This window comes from Schistocerca piceifrons, chromosome 3, assembly GCF_021461385.2.
Source record: "Schistocerca piceifrons isolate TAMUIC-IGC-003096 chromosome 3, iqSchPice1.1, whole genome shotgun sequence".
Lineage (NCBI taxonomy): Eukaryota > Metazoa > Arthropoda > Insecta > Orthoptera > Acrididae > Schistocerca > Schistocerca piceifrons.
In genome coordinates, this window is record NC_060140.1 from 571,102,566 (window position 1) to 571,124,001 (window position 21,436).

Below are 21,436 nucleotides of genomic sequence, written 5' to 3' on the forward strand. Positions count from 1 at the left end.
CCACCGACAAACTTTGGCTAAGAAACAAGTGGACTACCCTATTGCTGAGCTCTCTTCCAAACATGATATCCTTTATTTCAATGACTGCTTCACAGCCTGTGCCATAAGGATCCTTCCCACCAACACCAGCTTTTCTGAACTGTGCAGGTGGGAACTTTCCATGCAATACATCCTACGTTCCCGTAACCCTCCTGGCCTCAACCATCATTAGTCACTGTCCTCACCCATCCAGCCTCTTCCCTGTTCCCATTCCAGCACTACACAGCCGTCATTCCACCAACACACCCAGTCTTTTTATTTCTCTCCCTTTCCACTACTTCCCACCCCCTCCCCCACCTCTCCCCTGCCCTCAGTCTAACCTGCAGCACTTCGCTGTCCACCACCCCCACCATACTATCCCTCCTCCTCCCTGCTCCAGCCTCCTCCTTACCAACACCCAGTCGTCACTCCCATCATGCACTGGCGCTGCTGCCTCGCAGCTGCCTGAGACTGCAGTCGTGCGTGTGTGTGTGTGTGTGTGTGGGGGGGGGGGGGGGGGGGGGGGGGGGGGAAGATGAAGGCCGTAATGGCTGAAAGCTATAATTGTGAGTGTGTTTTTGTTGTGCCTATCAGCTACTCAGCATCTCACCTATATGTTGAGTAGCAACTTTCCTTCTCATGATATTGATAGTCCCATACTTTTTATATAATTTCAAATCTTCAGTTCTTTGTTTATTTGATGACACTGCATTTTCTGTTATCTGTAATATAGTGAATACTATATAGTGATCACTTCTCATCAACTTTGGTTACAGGAGTGTACTATCAGCCAGAGATCTGTCATCATGCCTCGGGGACTGCTCCAGTCTATGCTTGTCATCAAGTAATGCTCATGCATTCACAAGCTGCGTGGAATGTTTGCCCACCCCACCTCAGTGCATTAGCATTGTAGAGTTGAGTTGGGTTTCACGAATTCATACATGCACATTCAACCGTACAGGTGCTGTGTACTTTACTGCACTGTGGAGAAGTCGTAAAGCTCAGTGTTTGCTTTTGTACAACAATTGGTGCCTCAAAGCCTATGCGAGATGATGTCCGTTGTGCATATTTTATGCTGAGAAGATGACACAGTGTTGCTTCAAAGACCTACACAGACCAACACCCAGATACGTGGGGTAAGGTTGTATCTAAACAAGAGAAGATTGGAATGTGTTACAGGAGGGAGGGGAATGGGATTGGAAAGTAGGTGGAGGACAGACTCCCCACCCCTGTTTCCACTTCGCTTCATGCTCCTACCCCCATACTAGTTCCTTGATTTGTGTTGCATTTCTATTGAACCAGCCCAGTCATTCTAATATTTCCATATTTCCTCCTCCCAGTATGGGTTATTTACCTCCTCCTTGTAATATCCCTTTCTCTTTCTCCCTCAATGTATGTCCTAATTGTCTCCTTATCTGCTTTTGGATGTACCTCCATGTGCCATCCCTTCGTTATGTTTGTTATTCATACCTATCCCACTGGGCTTACGGGCATAGCATCAATACAAGCAACCATTCATTGCACAAACACAATATTGGAATTCCCACCAACTACATTTTAATTCGGTTCCACATAGACGAAAAATACAGCCACGCTGAATGATGATGTAATAACTACAACATACAAAAAAAGGGTTATATTAATGCACAGTCTAACAGGGAAGTGTTCAACAGTCACGAAAACATTACAGCAGCTGAAGGCCCGATGCACCAGCTTATATATGCCCGTTTGCACATGGCACAGCACAGCTGCACTGTCTGTGCCACTGTGAGGCAGCCACTTTAAGCTGGCCATGGAGGCACACGCTGTTCAACTATGGGCACATGCCATACAGGATTACAACACTTCTTCCCCCTTGAGGAAAACTGATCACCATGGAGATATCCCTGTCTTCATTGGAAAGGGATGACTGCTGGAGACGGCACCTTGCCATCACATGAGAATACAGTCTGAAATGGCACAGGCGTGAACAAGTGTGGTGCCCACTCCACTGCAAGAAACCGTAAAAGAGCATCTGTGATGGAGGTGCCATATCCATGTCTACCTCCAGGTAGATGGAAAGACAAACACAGCAGTGGCAGTGGGCCATGGAAATGGAGGTGGCCTGGCATTAATTACCCTGCCCAGCAGTGGTGGCACCCAGAATGAAGATGGTGCAGGAGCTGAAGGGGGCCAGAAAGGGTGCCGGAGGCGACTGCGGAGCAATGGTGTCCCTGACATGGTGTCGGTCAAACACAGGCGGAGCTGGTCATAGTGGCAGGACACTAAGCCATTTGAAGTGCGAACAACGCAGAGGCAGCAGCCTCGGCAGTGATGAATGACTTCCAGGATCCACTTATGGCGCCCTTGTTGCTGCAGAATAGGATTTTTTAAGGACTTATTTAAGGACGATACATTAATCTGAATTTTCAATAAATACTGAAAAATAAAATTCAATTCTCCATAAGAATAACACATACAGGAAATGAATTATTCTGCAACAAATAGACAAGTAATATAGTAGACGGACAAATGAAGTCATGACGCAGAATGACAATGGAGTCTGGATGGAACCACTAAGAGGTGCACGCTGGCAGTTGGCTGGGCGTCGGCCAGAGCAGATGAAGCAGCATAAGGGCTGGTGGCCATGCAGCATCTCTGCCAGGCTACAATCACCAATGGGAGTGAACCTGTAGTAGCTCACAAAACTGTAAAGGGCTACCTCGGGAGAAGATAGTGTGATGCATTTTTTTATCTGAGTTTTGAAAAGTACAGAGCAGTCACTCCGCCTCACTAACTGACTGAGGATGAAATGGAATGGCCACAACATGCCAAATACCACTCTTTGTACAAAAACCTCCAGTGTCTTCAGACACTAATTTTGAGATGTTGTCCGTCACAAGCACCTAATCTTTGCCAGGGCTGAGACTGTAGCAACTGTGGATGTGGACAGGCAACAAACCATATACAGAAACTCTGAGAAAGCATAAACTACAACAATCCAAAAGGAGTCACGGAACGGCCCTGCAAAATCAGCACAGGATGAATATGCTCTCAGAGCCTCTGGGGATCAGGAAACAGGGAAAGAGGGGACTGTGATGCTGCCTGATGGGTGGTGCACTGTGGGTAGGCCGACACAACATGCGTGATCTCCTCAGCCAAAACACACGGTGGCAGGCCAGCAATTTTGTATGAGAAGCACACAATGGTCCAGCTGGAGAAGGCGCATGATGTCCCGCTGCAAGGTGGACAGGATCTAACTCTTGACAGTAAGTCTTCAAAAGCCAATTGCACCAAAACATCAATAACTGAGAGTTGGTGTTGGAGATCATAATGACTATGCAAAGGATCCAACATTCAGCCTGGTGGTTTATCTGGCTAGCCGTGTTGGACAAATTGAACGACGTGATGTAAGACAGGATTGGCCGCAACAGCAGCCAAAATCTGAGAACTGGTAATGGGAAAACCACCCACAGAGTTTTGGGCTTCAACATCTAAATGGATACACAACAGTTCATCCTGATCAGATGCTGAATCACGCTCAATCAGCAACTGAGAAAGAGCATCTGCATTAGTGTGTTATACATTGCTGAAAGAGACGCCACTGGATGGAAACGAGAAACCAGAGGTTTTTCATCAGTAATCAAATTAAATTTACAACTGTAGAGGAAAACATAACATTTTTTGAGTGCTTTTACAATAGCAATGGCTTCTTTTTTCTATCTGGGAGTAGTGTTTTTATGATCCAGAGTTTTGGAAGCATTTGCAAAAGGCATTTGGAGCTGTCCATGGATTTGTGTGCAGGAATGGCCGCATGACCACACTGCCAGGTGCCTGTGGCCAAAATTAGATGCTGGCCAGGACTGAAGGTAGCCAAGCAAGGTGCTGAATATAGCAGGGTAAAAGCATGCTCGCAGATGAATGACAAGTGAAAAGGAACATCATTATAAACGAGAGCTCGAAGGGGCTGGGCCACCGTGGCTGATCAGGAAGAAATTTATGGTAGTACACAATCTTTCTGAGAAATCCCTGCAACTCTTTGACATTGGCAGGGTGCAGCAAAACCGTAATGGTGTCACCACGCTGGCGTAATGGCTCGATGTCAGCACGAGACTTCGAAATCGAGACAGATGATAAGACGGCTGAAAAAACTGTGATTTGTCCAAGTTACATTTTTCAAACTGGTGGCCTGTAGCACTGTAAACAAGGTAGGAAGTTTCTTTAAGTGCTGTTTTGTTTGGGAACCAGAGACCACAGTATAGTCCAGGCAGTTGATGTACCCCAGCACAGAGCCTGTGAGTTGCTCCACAAATTGTTGGAAAATAATGGGGGTGCTACCGACACCGAACATCACATGTTGGATCAGTATAGCCAGAAGGGGGCATTCATAACAAGGATACATATGTAATCATCATCCACAGGCATTTGAAAACAGGCTTCTGACAAGTCCATTTTGGAAAAATACTGGCCCCCGGAAAGCCATCCTAGGAGTTCGTCCTCACAGGGTAATGGACAGGTATTAATAACAGACTACACCAAACAAAACAACGTAACTTGATTGAGTTCCGCTTTGACTTGATCCTGTAAAGCAATGGAGATTGGGCACGCAAGGAAAAAAACAGGGTTGCATTGTCGGTTTCATTGTGACGTGATCCTTGAAATTGGTAGCACACCTTAAAACATCTGAAAACACTGAGGAAAATTCCGAGCATAGTGCATCCAGATGATGGTATGGAACTTGATCCAATACCAGATGTACTGTATTTACTCGAATCTAAGCCGCATTCGAATCTAAGTCGTACCTGAAAAATGAGACTCTAAATCAAGGAAAAAAAAAATTTCCCGAATCTAAGCCGCACCTGAAATTTGAGACTCGAAATTCAAGATAAGAGAAAAGTTTTAGGCCGCACCTCCAAATCAAAACAAAGTTGGTCCATTATAATATGAGACGTAATTTAGGTCGAATGAATTACGATACAGCTACAGTAGTTTGGTTCGAGTCATAAGCTTAGCAGTTAAGCTTTACCAGGTAGCCATTTCTATGCGTCAGGCGCTCCATCCGTATTTATACGGGTACCCTTCCTTTTTCACGTGCTTCGTCTGGTTTGAATTGATTGCTTATTTTTCTTTGATCTGATAAGTGCCGTTCTCTTTGTTATAGGTGTTTACGTCACTCTAAGCTGAAAATGCATTACTGTATTGTGCCATGCATTGTTTATCACTTTCTGATAATTAGTGTTTATGGCCTGTCGCCGCACGCCTTGCTTTTGTGCGTGCTACCACCGCTTCCAGTAAAAAAAAAAAGGAATCGTCTCATTAGCGAAACAATGGAACAATGGCAAGTTTTGCTATTTGTTGTTACTTACACTGCTGCTCTCTTTGATAATGATCAACAAGAACCAAATAATAGACTGCGTATGATAGAAGATGTTCTGAACGAGAGTTTAGCGAAAATTTTTCTCCGTTTGAAAATCTTTGCAGACGCCTCTTTTAGTACATTACATTCTGCACCGAGTCATCTTACATTTAAAAATCTAGTCAATTGCCGTGGTTCATTTCTGACTGTATCACTATTAGGCATAAGAATAATACATATATAAACATGACATGGTATGTGTATTCTTTTGCTGTTGTCTCACTCTAGTTTCGTAGTTTATTAGGCAGACAGGATTTAAAAGAGATAGCTGGAAACACGAAAGAATACATGACAAAATGTTTATATTCATATTATTCTTATGGTGAAGAGAATACTGCATGTGATTCACAATTCATAAAAGTTCCTATTAGCAACCATCTCTTCCCACAGGAAGGAAAAAATTCAGAACCTAGAGTTTCCCATATTGACAAACATCCCAAAGAGTCTAGCCAGTCGGATTTTTGTAGTGCATTGAAATGCTGCTACATTCAAAGATGAACAATACGAAATTTGTATTTCCTTCATTGGATAATGTACGAAAATGCAGTGGTCGAAACTCGGGGCAGAGAAAAAAAAGCTCGTTTTCCACTTTTTAATACTGATGCAGAGGTTTTGGCACCAGTATTTAGCTTTGTGCCTGCACAGCATGCCTACATATATTCGCCGGCAGAAGTTAGTTGTGGCGGCACCTACCAACATTTTTCAGAACTTCCGCTTACTTTGCACTCGATTCTAAGCCGCAGGCGGTATTTTGGATTACAAAAACCGGAAAAAAAGTGCGGCTTAGATTCGAGTAAATACGGTACTTTGCCAGAAATAGAGAAGCCAAAAATTTTAAAGACATCTAACCCAAATAAGTTTATAGTGTTGGCATCATCCACCGTTAGAAAGGTCAAACAACTGCTTTACTCACTGTGGTAGTAGAAAACTGTCATAATATGGGTCTTTGTTATTTGTTGTAATTCAGCAACCGACAAGAAACAGGGGACAACGCCAGTCATCCAAGATCCACATAGGTTTTGATAACTTAAAGTGACTGTTGCACCCTTGTCTAATTGCATTTTTAACATCTTGTCCATAACACGTACTTCAATATAAAGTTAGTTTGGGGCTAACATCACTCGAGAAACATTGCTCGCATCCCTGTTAATAAATGATGAATGAGGATGAAAGTTGGACACAAATGCAATATGTCACTGTTTTTTTTAACAGCTGCTCATTACCCAATGCTTTGGGCACATGACCCACTTATGTTAAACAAAGCAATAAGGGCACAATGGGAGAGGAGCACACAACTACTGTTGTGGTGTTAACTGCTGCTGTTGTTTAACACTGCACTGCCCCATGTGATACGGAGACCATGACTGCATGAGCTAACCAATAGTGGCTGAGGAGGAGATGCAATGGCAGCTATTTCACACCAAGCTTCTATCTCATTCCCTGCTTCCCTAAATGCTTCAAAAGACCAGGCAATGTTCACAACCTCTGTGAGAGAGGCATTTTCACATTTTAATGGATGTTCATGAACTTCTCTTTCAGAGTCCAGGCCTATCATACCATCATGAACCACTGAAACAGCATAGAATACTGGTGAGCTTCAGTAACAAACTGGCAACAACGACTAAGCCTGTGAAATTACCTTTGTACAAATGTTGCGGATGCTTTTGACAATGTTTGAACTCAATGTAAGCAGCAATAACAAAAGTACGTTTGCAATTATAACTAGAGAGCAACTAACATTTCATCAAGTTCCTGAGGAGGAGCTAGGTGACACTAAATATGATAAACACAAGGAGAAATCCATGAAAGAGAGAAAGCCTTGCACATTTTGGGGTCAGTGCCAACAAAAGCTTGGAAATGTTGTAGAAGATGTTTTTCATATGCATCCCAATCCTCCACAGTTACATCACATGGAAGAAACGGTGGGGGTTGCATCGACGACGGTGAACCCTGGTACTTCAACAATGCTGCCAGCTGGTTAGTGCCATGAAGACAGCCTGCTATTGGCTGGTGAGAGATTGCACTTATTCAACAAGAGAAGTAGAGTTGATACATGGTGTATACGCGGACAAGGAAAAAAAAAATCCCGTGTTTCCTGTTTAAAACACACACTTTTTCCTGGGTGTTTAAATGACAGTAAACTTTCCGTTAGAACTGTAAAACTTATCAGTCCTTTGAATGGTTAAGGTTTTATACACTGGTGTAGAACTTGCAGGCACTTTAAGCAACAAACAGCCCCCCACCCCAAGAAAAAAAAAACGAGTTTTGGAAAGATCTTCGATGTGCAGCAATATGTATGCTGCATATTTTCATATTATGAAAGTGTGTATTCAAGTTCCACCAAACACAGCACGTTAGTTTCCAAAGGATTGAAATTGAGATTTCGATGTGCTTTTGTAAGCCAGTCATAGCTCATGTCACGTGATGTCATCAGCCAATGATAGCAGATCCTCAGAGCAGACGACACGTGATATAGTCAGCCAATAGCAACATCTCTGTTAAGAACTGAAAACACACAAACAGGAAAAGTAAATGCTTTCAATTAATATACATAGTGTAGCTACAAGAAAAGCTAAGCTTTCACATATAATATTGGTCTTTTATGCGTGTGTTACTTTAAGGTACATCACACAAATGTGCCACTAAAATTTTACATAATGACGTAAATGTCTGGTCTTCTGGGGTTGAGATTCTTCTAAGTGGCTGGAAGCTTCAAAAGAGAGTCAAACAGTCCTTGATTTAAGAAATTCAATGGACATTCTCACATGCAACATAATTCATCTTGCATAAAATGAAGTTTACTCTGAAAGTAAGGGTTTTCAAACAACCATTCACAGTATTTTCCCGCGACCTGTTAGAATTTGTTTCAGCAATTGTCAGAGAGCACCAGTAAACAGGCGTTATTGCTCGTGCACAACTACCAAGATGTAGGAAGCCCATATGTTGATACGTATACAGCATTAAGAGATCTTCCATTACGTCAGAAATGAAATGGGACATCAGATGATACTCCGAGAACATCGGAATTTTGTAAATCATACTAAAATGCATAATTCAGCTTAAAGTGCGTAGTCGTATTCCAGATTCACAAAGATGTAGGCCCCAACCTCATATTAAGCTTGTAAGTGTGGTCATTGGGATGTAAATTTTCTTGGAGTATCAGTAGTGTATTATCTCATGTTTAGTTCTCTATTATGGCATAATGCCATATGTGCCAGAAGATGAAAACGTGCATTTGAAATTCAGCAAACAGTTGAAACTGGCCAAAGGTGTGGAATGAAACACTCCACTTCACATTAATTAACTGCCTCAGCGGGAAAGCTGCAATTTGTATGAAAATGCTATGAGACGACGCGGCCATCTGGATGCACTTTTAATAACTTGTCTTGACCACACTTATTTTTCCATCAACCTTATACATTTTGACTTTCCATCATTTTCACAGCCTGCAAAAATACAACATAAAACTGGTATCAGACAATATGAAAATATAATACATTTCAGCATTGATAAGAGACATGTTACAATGACTAGAACGTGACTTCCTAGCTTACCTTTGCTATGTCAGTCATATTGTATTCATTAAGTGGCTGCTCAGTGCTTCATGCTGCATGGCACAACTTGAAAACTGTTGACAGCAGCACTATTATAACAGTTTCACAACCTATATGTATTACTTTATTTAAAAGTTGTCATTTTATAAATATTTATGGTCACAATATTTCAAACAATTTTACAGGATTTTTTAATATGTTTAGATTAATATTACCCGTTGACCCCTTCCCCTTCCCCTAACTGCCATATGGCAATCTACAATGATTTTTATTTACAAAAACAATTTTATCGTCATACAGCTGCAGAGGATATGATGTACGGTATCTTAAGTGTGTCAACTTTAATCAATTCCTTTACAACCCTCTAGTAATCTGTATAATTTTAACTTTCATTAAATATTTATAAACTTTTATCGATGGTAGTAATTTATGTGCTGTAAGTTGTAAATAAAACAAAAGACTTGTTTGTTAACTGACAGTCGAACCCAGCACCAATCAGCGTGCCCTTCCAATGTATTAGAAAAAGAAAAATGTAACACATTGTTTTATAAATTAGTCCATTATTTACAAAAAGAAATGAATTATGAACAAAAAACCTGCTTGGTGTAACTCATTTCCAAACATTGTATGTGTGTTGTTGAAGTGGGAGGTCATAAAGTACAGGGTGTACATGAAGTCCGGGAACACTTTCAATTATTTATTACACAAGAACCAAATATTGTACAGATGTCACACAAATTTCACTTTGAAGAGAAACTCTGAAAGATTCCCCCCCCCCCCCCCCAAATGTATACTGCCACAGCGTAGTTTGGTGATTTGCCGATAGTCAGCGCTAGTCGCAAACATGACGAGTTCAGGTGCAGAGTGAGCTTTCTGTGTGTTGGAGTTCGACAAAAACAAGTGTGCTACAGCTGTCCAACGGATATGTTTAGAACCAAGTATGGTAAGAAGCCACCAACAAGGAAGGCCACTTACTACTGTCACAACAAATTCATTACGATCGGTTGCTTGGGCCCAGCAAAGAGAAGCGGACTGCCACAGTTGACTATGCCATGCTGGAACAGGTATGGCAAGAATTCAATTCCCGTATTGATGTATGCTGAGTCACTCATGGCTTGCATATCGAATGCTTGTAAACTCTCCGAGTTTCTCTTCAAAATGCAATATGTATGACATCTGTACAATGTTTAGTTCTTGTGCAATAAATAATTGAAAGTGTTCCCAGACTTTATGTACACCCTGTAATATCTTTTGGAAAACATTGTAACTCACTCCCATATTGACTGACGAAATTATTTTATACGCTGACACGATGAAAATTGTGATTGTAAACAGAAAAAAATTGCAGCGTGTACCAGGTATCGAGTGCCGCCTGGCGGTTTAGTCCACTTGGTTTCCAAAATTTTCACTTGGTAGCACTTTGCACTGTCTCTTGCACAAGAATTGATGTGATATAATGTTTTTATGTTACTGACATAGCAATGGTAAGCTAGGAAGCCACATTCTAGTTATATTTTTGTAGCCTTTGAAAATGACAAAGTCAAAACGTGTAAGGTTGATGAAAGAGTGCTCAAGACATAAGTAAAGTTATTAAAAGTAAAATCAGTGGAAAAGACTAATAAATCAAACTGAAATCATGTTTAAGTTACACTGAATCCCCTAGATTCACTCAACGGTTTCACTTTCTCGTGCACAATAGTGTCATTTGCATACTGTTCTAGATTACTGCTCACCAAAGATGAGATACTGTTTACACTTATGGTGAACAAGAGCAGTCCATCCCAAGGACAACACACTGTGCACTGTCGCTCAAAATGTCCTTGAGGCACTATATACTTGAAAACCTATTCTATTTACTCGGATCTTTGTTGGTCTAGGAATATGATAAATGCCTGTTGCCCTGAATCCATGGTGCACAGAAGGTTGGGTGTGGAAGGAGAACGTTCTGTTTCGTGCAATCAATGAATTTTCAACCAACCAACCAACCAACCAACCAATCAATCAATCCATCCATCCCTTCCTTCCTCTCGTGTGTGGGGGAGGGGGAAAGGAGGGGGGGGGAGGGGGGGGGGGGGGGAAGAAGTGAAGGTGATATGCCACATAGCAATATTACTAAAAGCCAGCAAAGGAAGAGGGCTGGTTGCAGGTGCAGTGTTCGATCAGTGGGTTACAATGATATTATACATGTAAAAATAATGAAAACATTAAATTTCATTATTCTAATGACAATGTTACAAGTCAAACAAACTTACTATATCCTGTGACAAAATGTCTTTGTACTTGAAATTGTCTAGCTTGTCTATGATGACATTTTCCAACATCTGACAAGGTTTGCAGAAGATGAATTCAAACTGAAGTATATTACACAGTTCATATGCCCGCAGTATGATAGCTTCTTCAGATATCTGTTTCGTTTGTGGTGACTGACACTCCCATTGTATGAGAGAACAAAGGGAAGAACCTTAAAAAAGATAACAGTACAGTAACTAAATATTGAAAACACTATGTTCATTTGACACAATAGCATGTAATTACAATGTGCAAGACTTACTCACCTATTGCAGCTTCCACAGCAAAGAATGGAAGTAATGCACTGCTATAGTAATACAGTTCTATAACATTAGGCAGCATAGTAACTGGCTCAATAAAAACAGTAGGTTCTGGTTCTGACTGGCCGTCTAAAGAAACCACTCGTCTGTCTTTTCTAACAAGGCCAGGACCCAGAAGTTCAAGCTGAAAAATTGATGGCGTGTAATGTTACTTCTGAAATAACATGCCTACATCAATGAAAACAATCAAGGACACAAGTGAGTGAAGACCTATTACAGTCCACAATGTCAATGAAATTGAGATGAGTAAGTTGACTGTACAAAATATTGCCATTAGTTTATTTCACTAATTTGAAATTGTTGAATGTAAAGAAATATCAAAAGAGTAAGGTATTAAGTGCAGTACAGAAATGAACTCATGAAAACATAACTACAAAATTATGGTAAATGATTTCCATTGGAGGGTACAGGGAATAATTTTCAGATTTTTAACACAACAGGCAGCAGTATTTCCTGTATACATTGTGAAAATGATGTCCAATTTATTAGACCCTGCTACATCCAGCATCCCACTACATCCATTTACAAAACAGGATGGCACAAATGAAAAGCTTAATCTGCCAAATATTTGACATTTTTTTAGTGGGCAAGTAGCAATGTACATCAACAGCTGTCCTAAAGCTGAGCAACTGATGTCTCAAAGGAGAGTGTTGCTTAGGAGGTATTGGTAACATTAATAACTTTGAGACATGTCTGTAAAGTCTGTGGCCAAGCTCTAATGAGCTGTCAACTGAATGGTGGGAACAGACAGAGGATAGACGGAGGGAAATCAACACTATAAGAAGAGAGATAGATGGGTGTTGGAGGGGAGGGGTGGGGGGAAGGAGTGAGCCACACTAAAATGATATAAGATAGGCAGTAAGATTAAGAATAATGTTAACAGAATAATGAACCAGAAGCAACACATGAATTTTGCACTGTACCACTTGGTTTTAACCAGACTGAGTGTTCTGAGTGCTGCAGTGTGGGCATATGAGGCATCATCATCACAGGATGCTGAAACATTGTAGGTATATTCATTAATCGATAGTTTCACTTTCTGCAGCAGGTGAAAAATATGGTGCTGTAAGCAGTAAGAATGTTATGTGGGTACAGAAAAGGGTAGGAATGATCCAACACATGATAACACATACTTCTGTCACATTTATTAGGATATGGTCACAAGTTACAACATGTGTTCAATATAGTTTCCCAACTCATTAATATGCTGCATCCATAACACGGCACGGTCGACAGTTGCTCATAACATATCTGATGTAATCAGAGCGATATGTCATTGTATGCTGTTCTTCAGCTCAGGAAGAGCACAGACACATCCCTGATAAATGAGGTAATATCTTTCAGGTATCCCCAACCTTCAGGAGTCACATGGAGTTGGTCACAGGATCTGGAAGCCACACTTCTTTAAAATATCTAGAGGTGATGTGGTCATTACCAAAGGTTTCTCAAACCACTTCTTTCATCTGGAAAGTGGCATATGGTGTCACCAATCTTACAAGAAAATAGTGGTGTGGACACAGTTATGTCCTTGCATACTTAGAATCACGTTACACAAGGAGGCCTTTATGACAAGCAGAAGTCACTGTACATGTCATAGACCTGCGAGGTGTGATCTCTGTATTGAGAGTGGCTGGTGGGCCCCCAAGAATGCACTGTCAGATGCACACTACTGTAAGGTGCTTAAAAATGTTATTAGGAAAGCAAAGAGTATGTGGTAAGCAAATAGAATAGCTAATTCACAGGATAAAATTAAAACCATATGGTTAGTTGTGAAGGAAGTGTCTGCTCAGCAGCACAAAGTCTACGATATGAAGTCAGTTCATAGTAAAAATATTTCTGTTACTGATATCAGGTATATGTACAGTATTTAACAATCATTTTCTGAGCACTGCTGGTGACTTAAATAAAAATTTAGCTTCTACAGAAAATCATATAACTCTCTTGGCAAATGCCTTTCTGAGACTGATGTCTGAATCCTCCTCTATGATACGGATAAGATGGATATTGAGTCAATAATTAAATCACTGAAGACTAAGGACTCTCATGGATATGATGGGAGTGCCTAGCAGAATATTAAAGTACTGTGCTGCACATGTTAGCCTTGTATTTAGCTATATTTGTAATTTTTCCTTTAGAAATGGTCAGTTTCCTGAATGATTAAAATAGTAGTAAAGCCGCTTTATATAAAGGGAGAAAGGGATGATGTAGACAATTTTAGACCCATTTCTATGCCATCAGTGTTCACTAAAGTTATTGAAAAGGCTGTGTATGTAAGGATAATTGATCATTTTATATCACACGATTTGCTATCGAATGTACAGTTTGGCTTTAGAAGTCATTTAACAAGTGAAAATGCTATATTCTCTTTTGTCTGTGAGGTACTGGATGGGTTAAACAAAAGCTTTTGAACGCTAGGCATATTTTTTGATTTAACTACTTAGGCATTTGATTGTGTTGATCACAAAATATTGCTCCAGAAGTTGGACCATTACAGAATACGGGGAGCAGCTCATAATTGGTTCCCCTCTTACTTTCGCAACAGACAGCAAAAGGTCATTATTCACAATGTTGAGATTGGCTGTGATGTGGGTTCTGAGTGGGGTACGGTCAAGTGGGTGTGCCCCATGAATCAGTGTTGGGGCCACTCCTGTTCCCTATTTATATAAATGATATTATTGTGGGTAACTGTAAAATATTTCTGTTTGCTGACGACACTAGCTTGGTAGTAAAGGATGTTGTGTGCAACACTGGCTCGGTTTCAAATAGTGTAGTTCATGACCTAAGTTCATGGCTTGCAGAAAATAAACTAACACTAAATCACAGAAAGACTCAGTTTTTACAGTTTCTAACACACAATTCAACAAAACCTGACATTTTAATTTCATAGAATTGGCATATGATTACTGAAACTGAACAGTTCAAATTTCTAGGTGTTCAGAGAGATAGTAAACTGTCATGGAAAGCCCATGTTCAGGATCTTGTTCAAAGACTTAATGCTGCCATTTTTACTAGTTGAATGGTATCTGAAGAGAGTGATCGTTCGACACAAAAATTAGCCTACTTTGCTTATTTTCATTTGCTTATGTCGTATGGTATGGTAACTCTTCCCATGCTCAGAAATGAGTGGTTCAGTCGATAAGTGGTGTTATTTCTTGTTAACAATATTAGCTTACTCCCACGAATAAGCAGCTTTCACTCAGTTAATACTCGGCAGAAATCAAACCTGTGTTTGGATCGGACTTCCTTAACTCTTGTGCAGAAAAGTGTGGGGTATACTGCTGCATCCATTTTCAATAAGCTACCACTCAAATTCAAAAACCTTATCAGTACTCCACGAGCTTTCAAATCGAAACTGAAGAGTTTCCTCATGGCTCACTCTTTCTATTCTGTCAAAGAGTTCCTTGAAAAATTAAGCTGATTCCTGTTGTATTGTTGACTGCATTTACTTAAACTTATGGATGGACTTTTTTTCAGGTTCATAAACATTTTATTTTTATCTGTTATTACTTTTGTGTTGTAATTTCATGTACTGACATGTTCCATGACCTTGGAGATTTGCTCCTACAGAACTTGACGAATAAATAAAAATAAATAAATTCTGGAACCACCACCAGCTCCTGCTTGCTAGTTGTGGGCTGTAGGGCAGGAAGTAGCTCACAGAGGCGACGGATGCTGCACAGACGGAGGTGCAGGAGCTCGAAACAGGATACTGCTGGGCTGCCGTGGGATGCAACAGTTTCTCCACATCTTTGGACTCCACTGTGCCATGGAATGGTAAGAGCACTGGTGCTACCGGGAATGGTTGCAAAGTTGGAGACCCCAGGTGCTGCAGTGCCCAATGAGGGGATGGGCGACTGCTCAGAGGGGCCACTGGGGGGAGGGGGAAGGGGTGTTGATGGGGGAGGGTGGTAGGTGGGCTGCTGGGTCACAGTAGACATTGTCCTCCTGCTGATTGCCGAGCTGATGCAGTCGTCGTCTGCCCCAAGCCCTGGATCATGTTGTACCTAAGACCCTCTTCTTAAAAAGTGAGAGTGGTGCGGGGAAATGAAAAGGGTGGGGGTACCAGGGTGGGTAGGACCAGAGGTGAGCAAGAAAGGACAGGAGAGGATCCATCCACCACTGGGGCCACTGGAATAGCTAGAGGGGATGGCGGTGGCCCCTGTCCAGCAATGCGCACGCAAAACTGGTTGAAGTGGTGGGCAACATGTCTGTCCCCCAACTACAGCATAAAAACCTTGTGCCCCCATTATTGCGGGATGACCAAATGCACATGCCCAGACTCAGAGGCTGGGAAGGAATTTCGGCACCAGTTGTACTGGCCTCAGGAGCGGTGTTGGCATTAGCAGGTGAGGCAGTGTGCGGCTGGTGGCCACGGAGAAACTCTGCCGGACTCTTCTCACCCAAGGCTTTGTAAGAACTCAAAAATTGACTGATAGCATATTCCGCCGGACGGTCATCAATGTACTTGAGAATTTGAGATTTAAATGTGCACACCAGATGCTCAACTTCACCATTCGATTATGGGTGAAAAGGTGGGTTCCAAACATGTTGGATGCAATTTGTAGCACACAAGTTCCAAAAGATTTGCAACAAAAACTGGGAACTGCTGTCTGTTACAAAAGTCTGAGGAAGAGTTTCAATGGCAAAGATTTTTCATCAGGCCATGATGGCAGTGTCCCCTGTCGTGGACCTGAGGCTGACTAGGTGTGGGAAGTGGGAATATGCATAAGTCGGAATGAGCCAATCTGTTTCTAGAAAAGGGCCAATGAAGTCAAAGTGGACATATTCCCAATGGGACTGCGGATTAGGCGGTAGAGAATCTTGGGAGCCACTTGTTGATCAATGCATCTGTTGCATGACTGTACCATCAGCTCTAAGTGTTTTTCGATTCCTGGCCAGTATACAGGGTGGCCCATTGATAGTGACCGGGCCAAATATCTCACGAAATAAGCATCAGACGAAAAAACTACAAAGAACGAAACTCGTCTAGGTTGAAGGGGGAAACCAAATGGCGCTATGGTTGGTCCACTAGATGGCGCTGCCATAGGTCAAACGGATGTCAACTGTGTTTTTTTAAATAGGAACCCCCAATTTATATTACATATTCATTTAGTATGTAAAGAAATATAAATGTTTTAGTTGGACCACTTTTTTCGCTTTGTGATAGATGGCGCTGTAATAGTCACAAACGTATAAGTATGTGGTTATCATGTGACATTCCGCCAGTACGGACGGTATTTGCTTCGTGATACATTACCCATGTTAAAATGGACCGTTTACCAATTGCAGATATTGTGTTGATGTATGGCTATTGTGATCAAAATGCCCAATGGGCTTGTGCTATGTATGCTGCTCGGTATTCTGGACGACATCATCCAAGTGTCCGGACCATTCGCCGGATAGTTATCTTATTTAAGGAAACAGGAAGTGTTCAGCCACATGTGAAACGTCAACCATGACCTGCAACAAATGATGATGCCCAAGTATGAGTTTTAGCTGCTGCGCGGCTAATCCGCGCATCAGTAGCAGACAAATTGCGCGAGAATCGGGAATCTCAAAAACGGTGGTGTTGAGAATGCTACATCAACATCTATTGCACCCGTACCATATTTCTATGCACCAGGAATTGCATGGCAATGACTTTGAACGTCGTGCACAGTTCTGCCACTGGGCACAAGAGAAATTACGGGATGATGACAAATTTTTTCCACGTGTTCTATTTAGCGAGCGTCATTCACTAACAGCGGTAACGTAAACTGGCATAATATGCACTACTGGGCAATGGAAAATCCATGGTGGCTGTGACAAGTGGAACATCGGCGACCTTGGCGGGTTAATGCATGGTGCGGCATTATGGGAGGAAGGATAATTGGCCCCCATTTTATCGATGGCAATCTAAATGGTGCAATGTATGCTGATTTCCTACGTAATGTTCTATCGATGTTACTACAAGATGTTTTACTGCATGACAAAATGGTGATGTACTTCCAACATGATGGATGTCCGGTACATAGCTTGTGTGCAGTTGAAGCGGTATAGAATAGCATATTTCATGACAGGTGGATTGGTCGTTGAAGCACCATACCATGTCCCGTATGTTCACTAGATCTGACGTCACCGGATTTCTTTCTGTGGGGAAAATTGAAGGATACATGCTATCGTGATCCACCAACAATGCCTGACAACATGTGTCAGCACATTGTCAATGCATGTGCGAACATCAGTAACGCGAACTACTTGCTGTTGAGAGGAATGTCGTTACACATATTGCCAAATGCATTGAGGTTGACGGACATAATTTTGAGCATTTATTGCATTAATGTGGTACTTACAGGTAATCACGCTGTAACAGCAAGCGTTCTCAGAAATCATAAGTTCACAAAGGTACATGTATCACATTGGAACAACCGAAATAAAATGTTCAAACGTACCTAACTCTGTATTTTAATTTAAAAAACCTACCTGTTACCAACTGTTCGTCTAAAATTGTGAGCCATAGGTTTGTGACTATTACAACGCCATCTATCGCAAAGCTAAAAAAGTGGTCCAACTAAAACATTCCTATTTTTTTACGTACTACACAAATATGTAATAAAAACTGGGGGTTCCTATTTAAAAAAAACGCAGTTGATATCCGTTTGACCTATGGCAGCGCCATCTAGTGGGCCAACCATAGCGCCATCTAGTTTCCCCCCACAAGCTAAACAAGTTTCGTTCTTTGTAGTTTTTTGATTTGACTCTTATTTCTTGAGATATTTGGCCCGGTCACGATCAATGGGCCACCCTGTATACATGGCATCATGGCAGCATTTTTTGTTCTGGATACCCTCCCAGTGGCCAGAATGGGGAAGCTGCAGAATGTCATTCTGTAATTGGAGGGGGATGACGATGCATAACGACACATGTTCCATAACCACAAACACAACTCCATCTACCAAAATCAGCTGTTGTTGTAGCTGAAAATACAGATAAATCGAATCTGCCTTCCTTTGTGGCAGCTTCTCTGCCCCCCCCCCCCCCCAACCCCCTCTCCCTGACCCCACAGAAAGTTCCTACAAACATGTTGTAAGACAGGGTCTGCACCCATGCATTTGCCCATATTGGGAGGTGCACTGACCGAGAGCTGAGCCTCCTCAATGAGGTAGAAACATAGACCCTCTTCTTTGGCAAATGACAGATCAGGACCTATTGGTAGCTGAGAGACAGTATCTGCATTTGCATGTTTATCTATGGTACGAAAATTAACTTCATAATTGTATCTACATAAGAAGAATGACCAGCACTGCAACTGGTGAGCCATTTTGTCAGGGTGCCGTGATGAGGGTCTGAACAGTGAAATGATCAGCAAATGGTCCACTATCACATGGAACTTCACCCAAACAAAAAGATGTGAAATTTCTTAAGTGCATATGTAATGGCTAATGCCTCCTTTTCAATTTGGGAATAATTCCTTTGAGCTATCATCGATGTCTTGGAGGCATAAGCTATTGGTTGCCCACGCCCATCCAGTTCCATTGTCTGAGGCATCTGCCACCACTACCAACTGTTCGCAAGGCTGTAAGGTAGCTAAACACAGGGCTGGGCAAAGGCAAGTTTTCAAAGTTTGAAATGCAGTTTTGCAATCCTGTGTCCAAGCAAATGGGGTGCTCCCTTTTTGCAGTTGATTCAATGGGTGAGCACTCTTTGAAGCATTGGGGATCAACTTCTTGTGGTAGGAAACATTCCTGAGAAATTACGACAGTTCATCGACATTCTTCAGCCAAGATAGTGCTGTGATCACTTCCACAACAGTGGTCATTGGTTTGATGCCTTCATGCAAAATTATGTGACCCAAATGTTGAACTGATGCCTAAAAGAACTGAGATTTGTCAAGGTTACACTTTAACCTTCACTGTGGAGTGTGTGAAAGAGCGTACGCAGACTCTGGAGATGCACCTTGGTACTATGATGCCCTCAATATAATTTATACAGCATGGTATATTTTGCATTAATTGGTCAAGAAATTGATAAAACAGGGTGGGTGCACTGGCAATTCCAAATACTAAGCACCTCTATTTAAAGAGGCTGAAAGCTGTATTGACTACCATGAGCTGCTGCAACTCTACATCAAGCAGAAGCTGCAGGTAGACTTTGGCCATTAATTCATCCGGATGTAGTATCAGATATGAATCAATGTGAGCTTGTACATTTATTGACATTCTAAAGTCACCAAATAGTCACAATTTTCCAGTTAGTTCTTGATGACTATGAGTGGCAATTCCCTTTGATTAAATGCAGCCAGTTCAATGACATAAAATTGCGTTGGTCTGTCGAGCTCTTCTTTAACCTGGTTGTGGAGAGCTAGTGGGACAGGACATGCTCTGCAAAAGTTAGGGCAAACGGAAGGTAGGAATTTGATGTGGCCTGTGAAACACTTAATGCAGTCAAATCCAGGAGAGAAGAGGTCAGCAAATTTCTTGCACAATGCTCCTAAGTCCTGAAAGGCTACTTCATGTGACACCAAGTTAACAGTATCTGTGATTGTAAAACCCAATGTCATGAAAGTGTCCAGACCAAACAGTTTCTCTGCTGAGCGGCTTATCTTCTACCAGAAATGTAATTTCCTGAACAAAACTTTTGCACTTGGCGTCAACTGTGAATTAACCATTGATAGGACTGGTTTGCCTATCATAGTTAACTAAGTGTTGAGCTGTTGGACATAAAGGAGGTGCACTAATTTTCAGATAAGTTTATGTATTGAGAAGTGAGGTGCCAGACCAGTGTCTACTTGCAGTCGTACCATTTAAGCACTGATGGGCACTGTGATACACAATTTATTGGGAATGGAACTGCTGGAAATGATCAAGTTTATGTCTATAGGCTGTTCTTGCTGTTGCAAAAATGAATCACAGAAGACTGACATGCTGAGTTAGACGGAAGCAGATGCTGCTCCAACTGTTTATCTGCTGCAGCATGTGCATGGGCTAGGGCCTGTTTACAAGCAGGCTGCAATGTACGTCTTTGTTCCTAATTACTGGCCTTCAGCATACGAGACTTTGAAAGCCTGTGCGAAAGCTAGAACTTGTTCAAGTGATGAACCATCAAACTGTAAAGCTTGCTGTCCAGCTGCTTTATCCAGAGCAAACCTGATAATGGCATCCCTAGCCATTATGATGGCATATGATTTCTTATGTTTTGAAGTGACGAAATGACACTTTCAGCTAAGGCCGTGCAGTTCTGCCACCCACATCCTGTATGTCTGATTAGGGTGTTTATCACACTGATAAAATTATACCCTAGATACAATCACAAGCTCATGCTGCTGGTGGTACGTGGTTAGTAAACTGAACATTTCCTCAAACAACAACAGAGTGTGTTCAGACAGTGGAGCCAGTTTACATAAAAGTCTATATCCAGAATGAGATTTTCACTCTGCAGCAGAGTGTGCACTGATATGAAACTTCCTGGGAGATTCAAACTGTGTGTCAGACCATGACTCGAACTCATGACATTTGCCTTTCACAGGCAAGTGCTCTACTATCTGAGCTACCCACGCATCACACCCCATCCTCACAGCTTTACTTCTGCCAGTACCTTGTCTCCTACCTTCCATACTTCACAGAAGCTCTCCTGCGAACCTTGCAGAACTAGAACTCCTGGAAGAAACGATATTGCAGAGACATGGCTTAGTCACAGCCTGGGGGATGTTTCCAGAACGAGATTTTCACTCTGCAGCGGAGTGTGCACTGATATGAAACTTCCTCGCAGATTAAAACTGTGTGCCGGACCGAGACTCCAAGGAGACAAGGTACTGGCAGAAGTAAAGTGTGAGGAAGGGGCATGAGGCGTGCTTGGGTAGCTCAGACAGTAGAGCACTTGCC

General features: G+C 41.9%; 1 protein-coding gene across 4 annotated transcripts in view; it reads right to left on the minus strand.

Moving 5' to 3' along the window:
* LOC124787624 (glycerol-3-phosphate acyltransferase 1, mitochondrial) overlaps positions 1 to 21,436 on the minus strand; it is a 401,021-nt gene that overhangs the window by 39,386 nt on the left and 340,199 nt on the right. For all 4 annotated transcript variants that reach the window (XM_047254384.1, XM_047254382.1, XM_047254383.1 and 1 more), the window contains 2 exons: positions 11,523 to 11,700; positions 11,220 to 11,428 (listed from right to left, as the gene is read on the minus strand). In XM_047254384.1, coding sequence (XP_047110340.1) covers positions 11,220 to 11,428; positions 11,523 to 11,700 — 387 coding nt within the window. The remainder of the gene's footprint in view (positions 1 to 11,219; positions 11,429 to 11,522; positions 11,701 to 21,436) is intronic.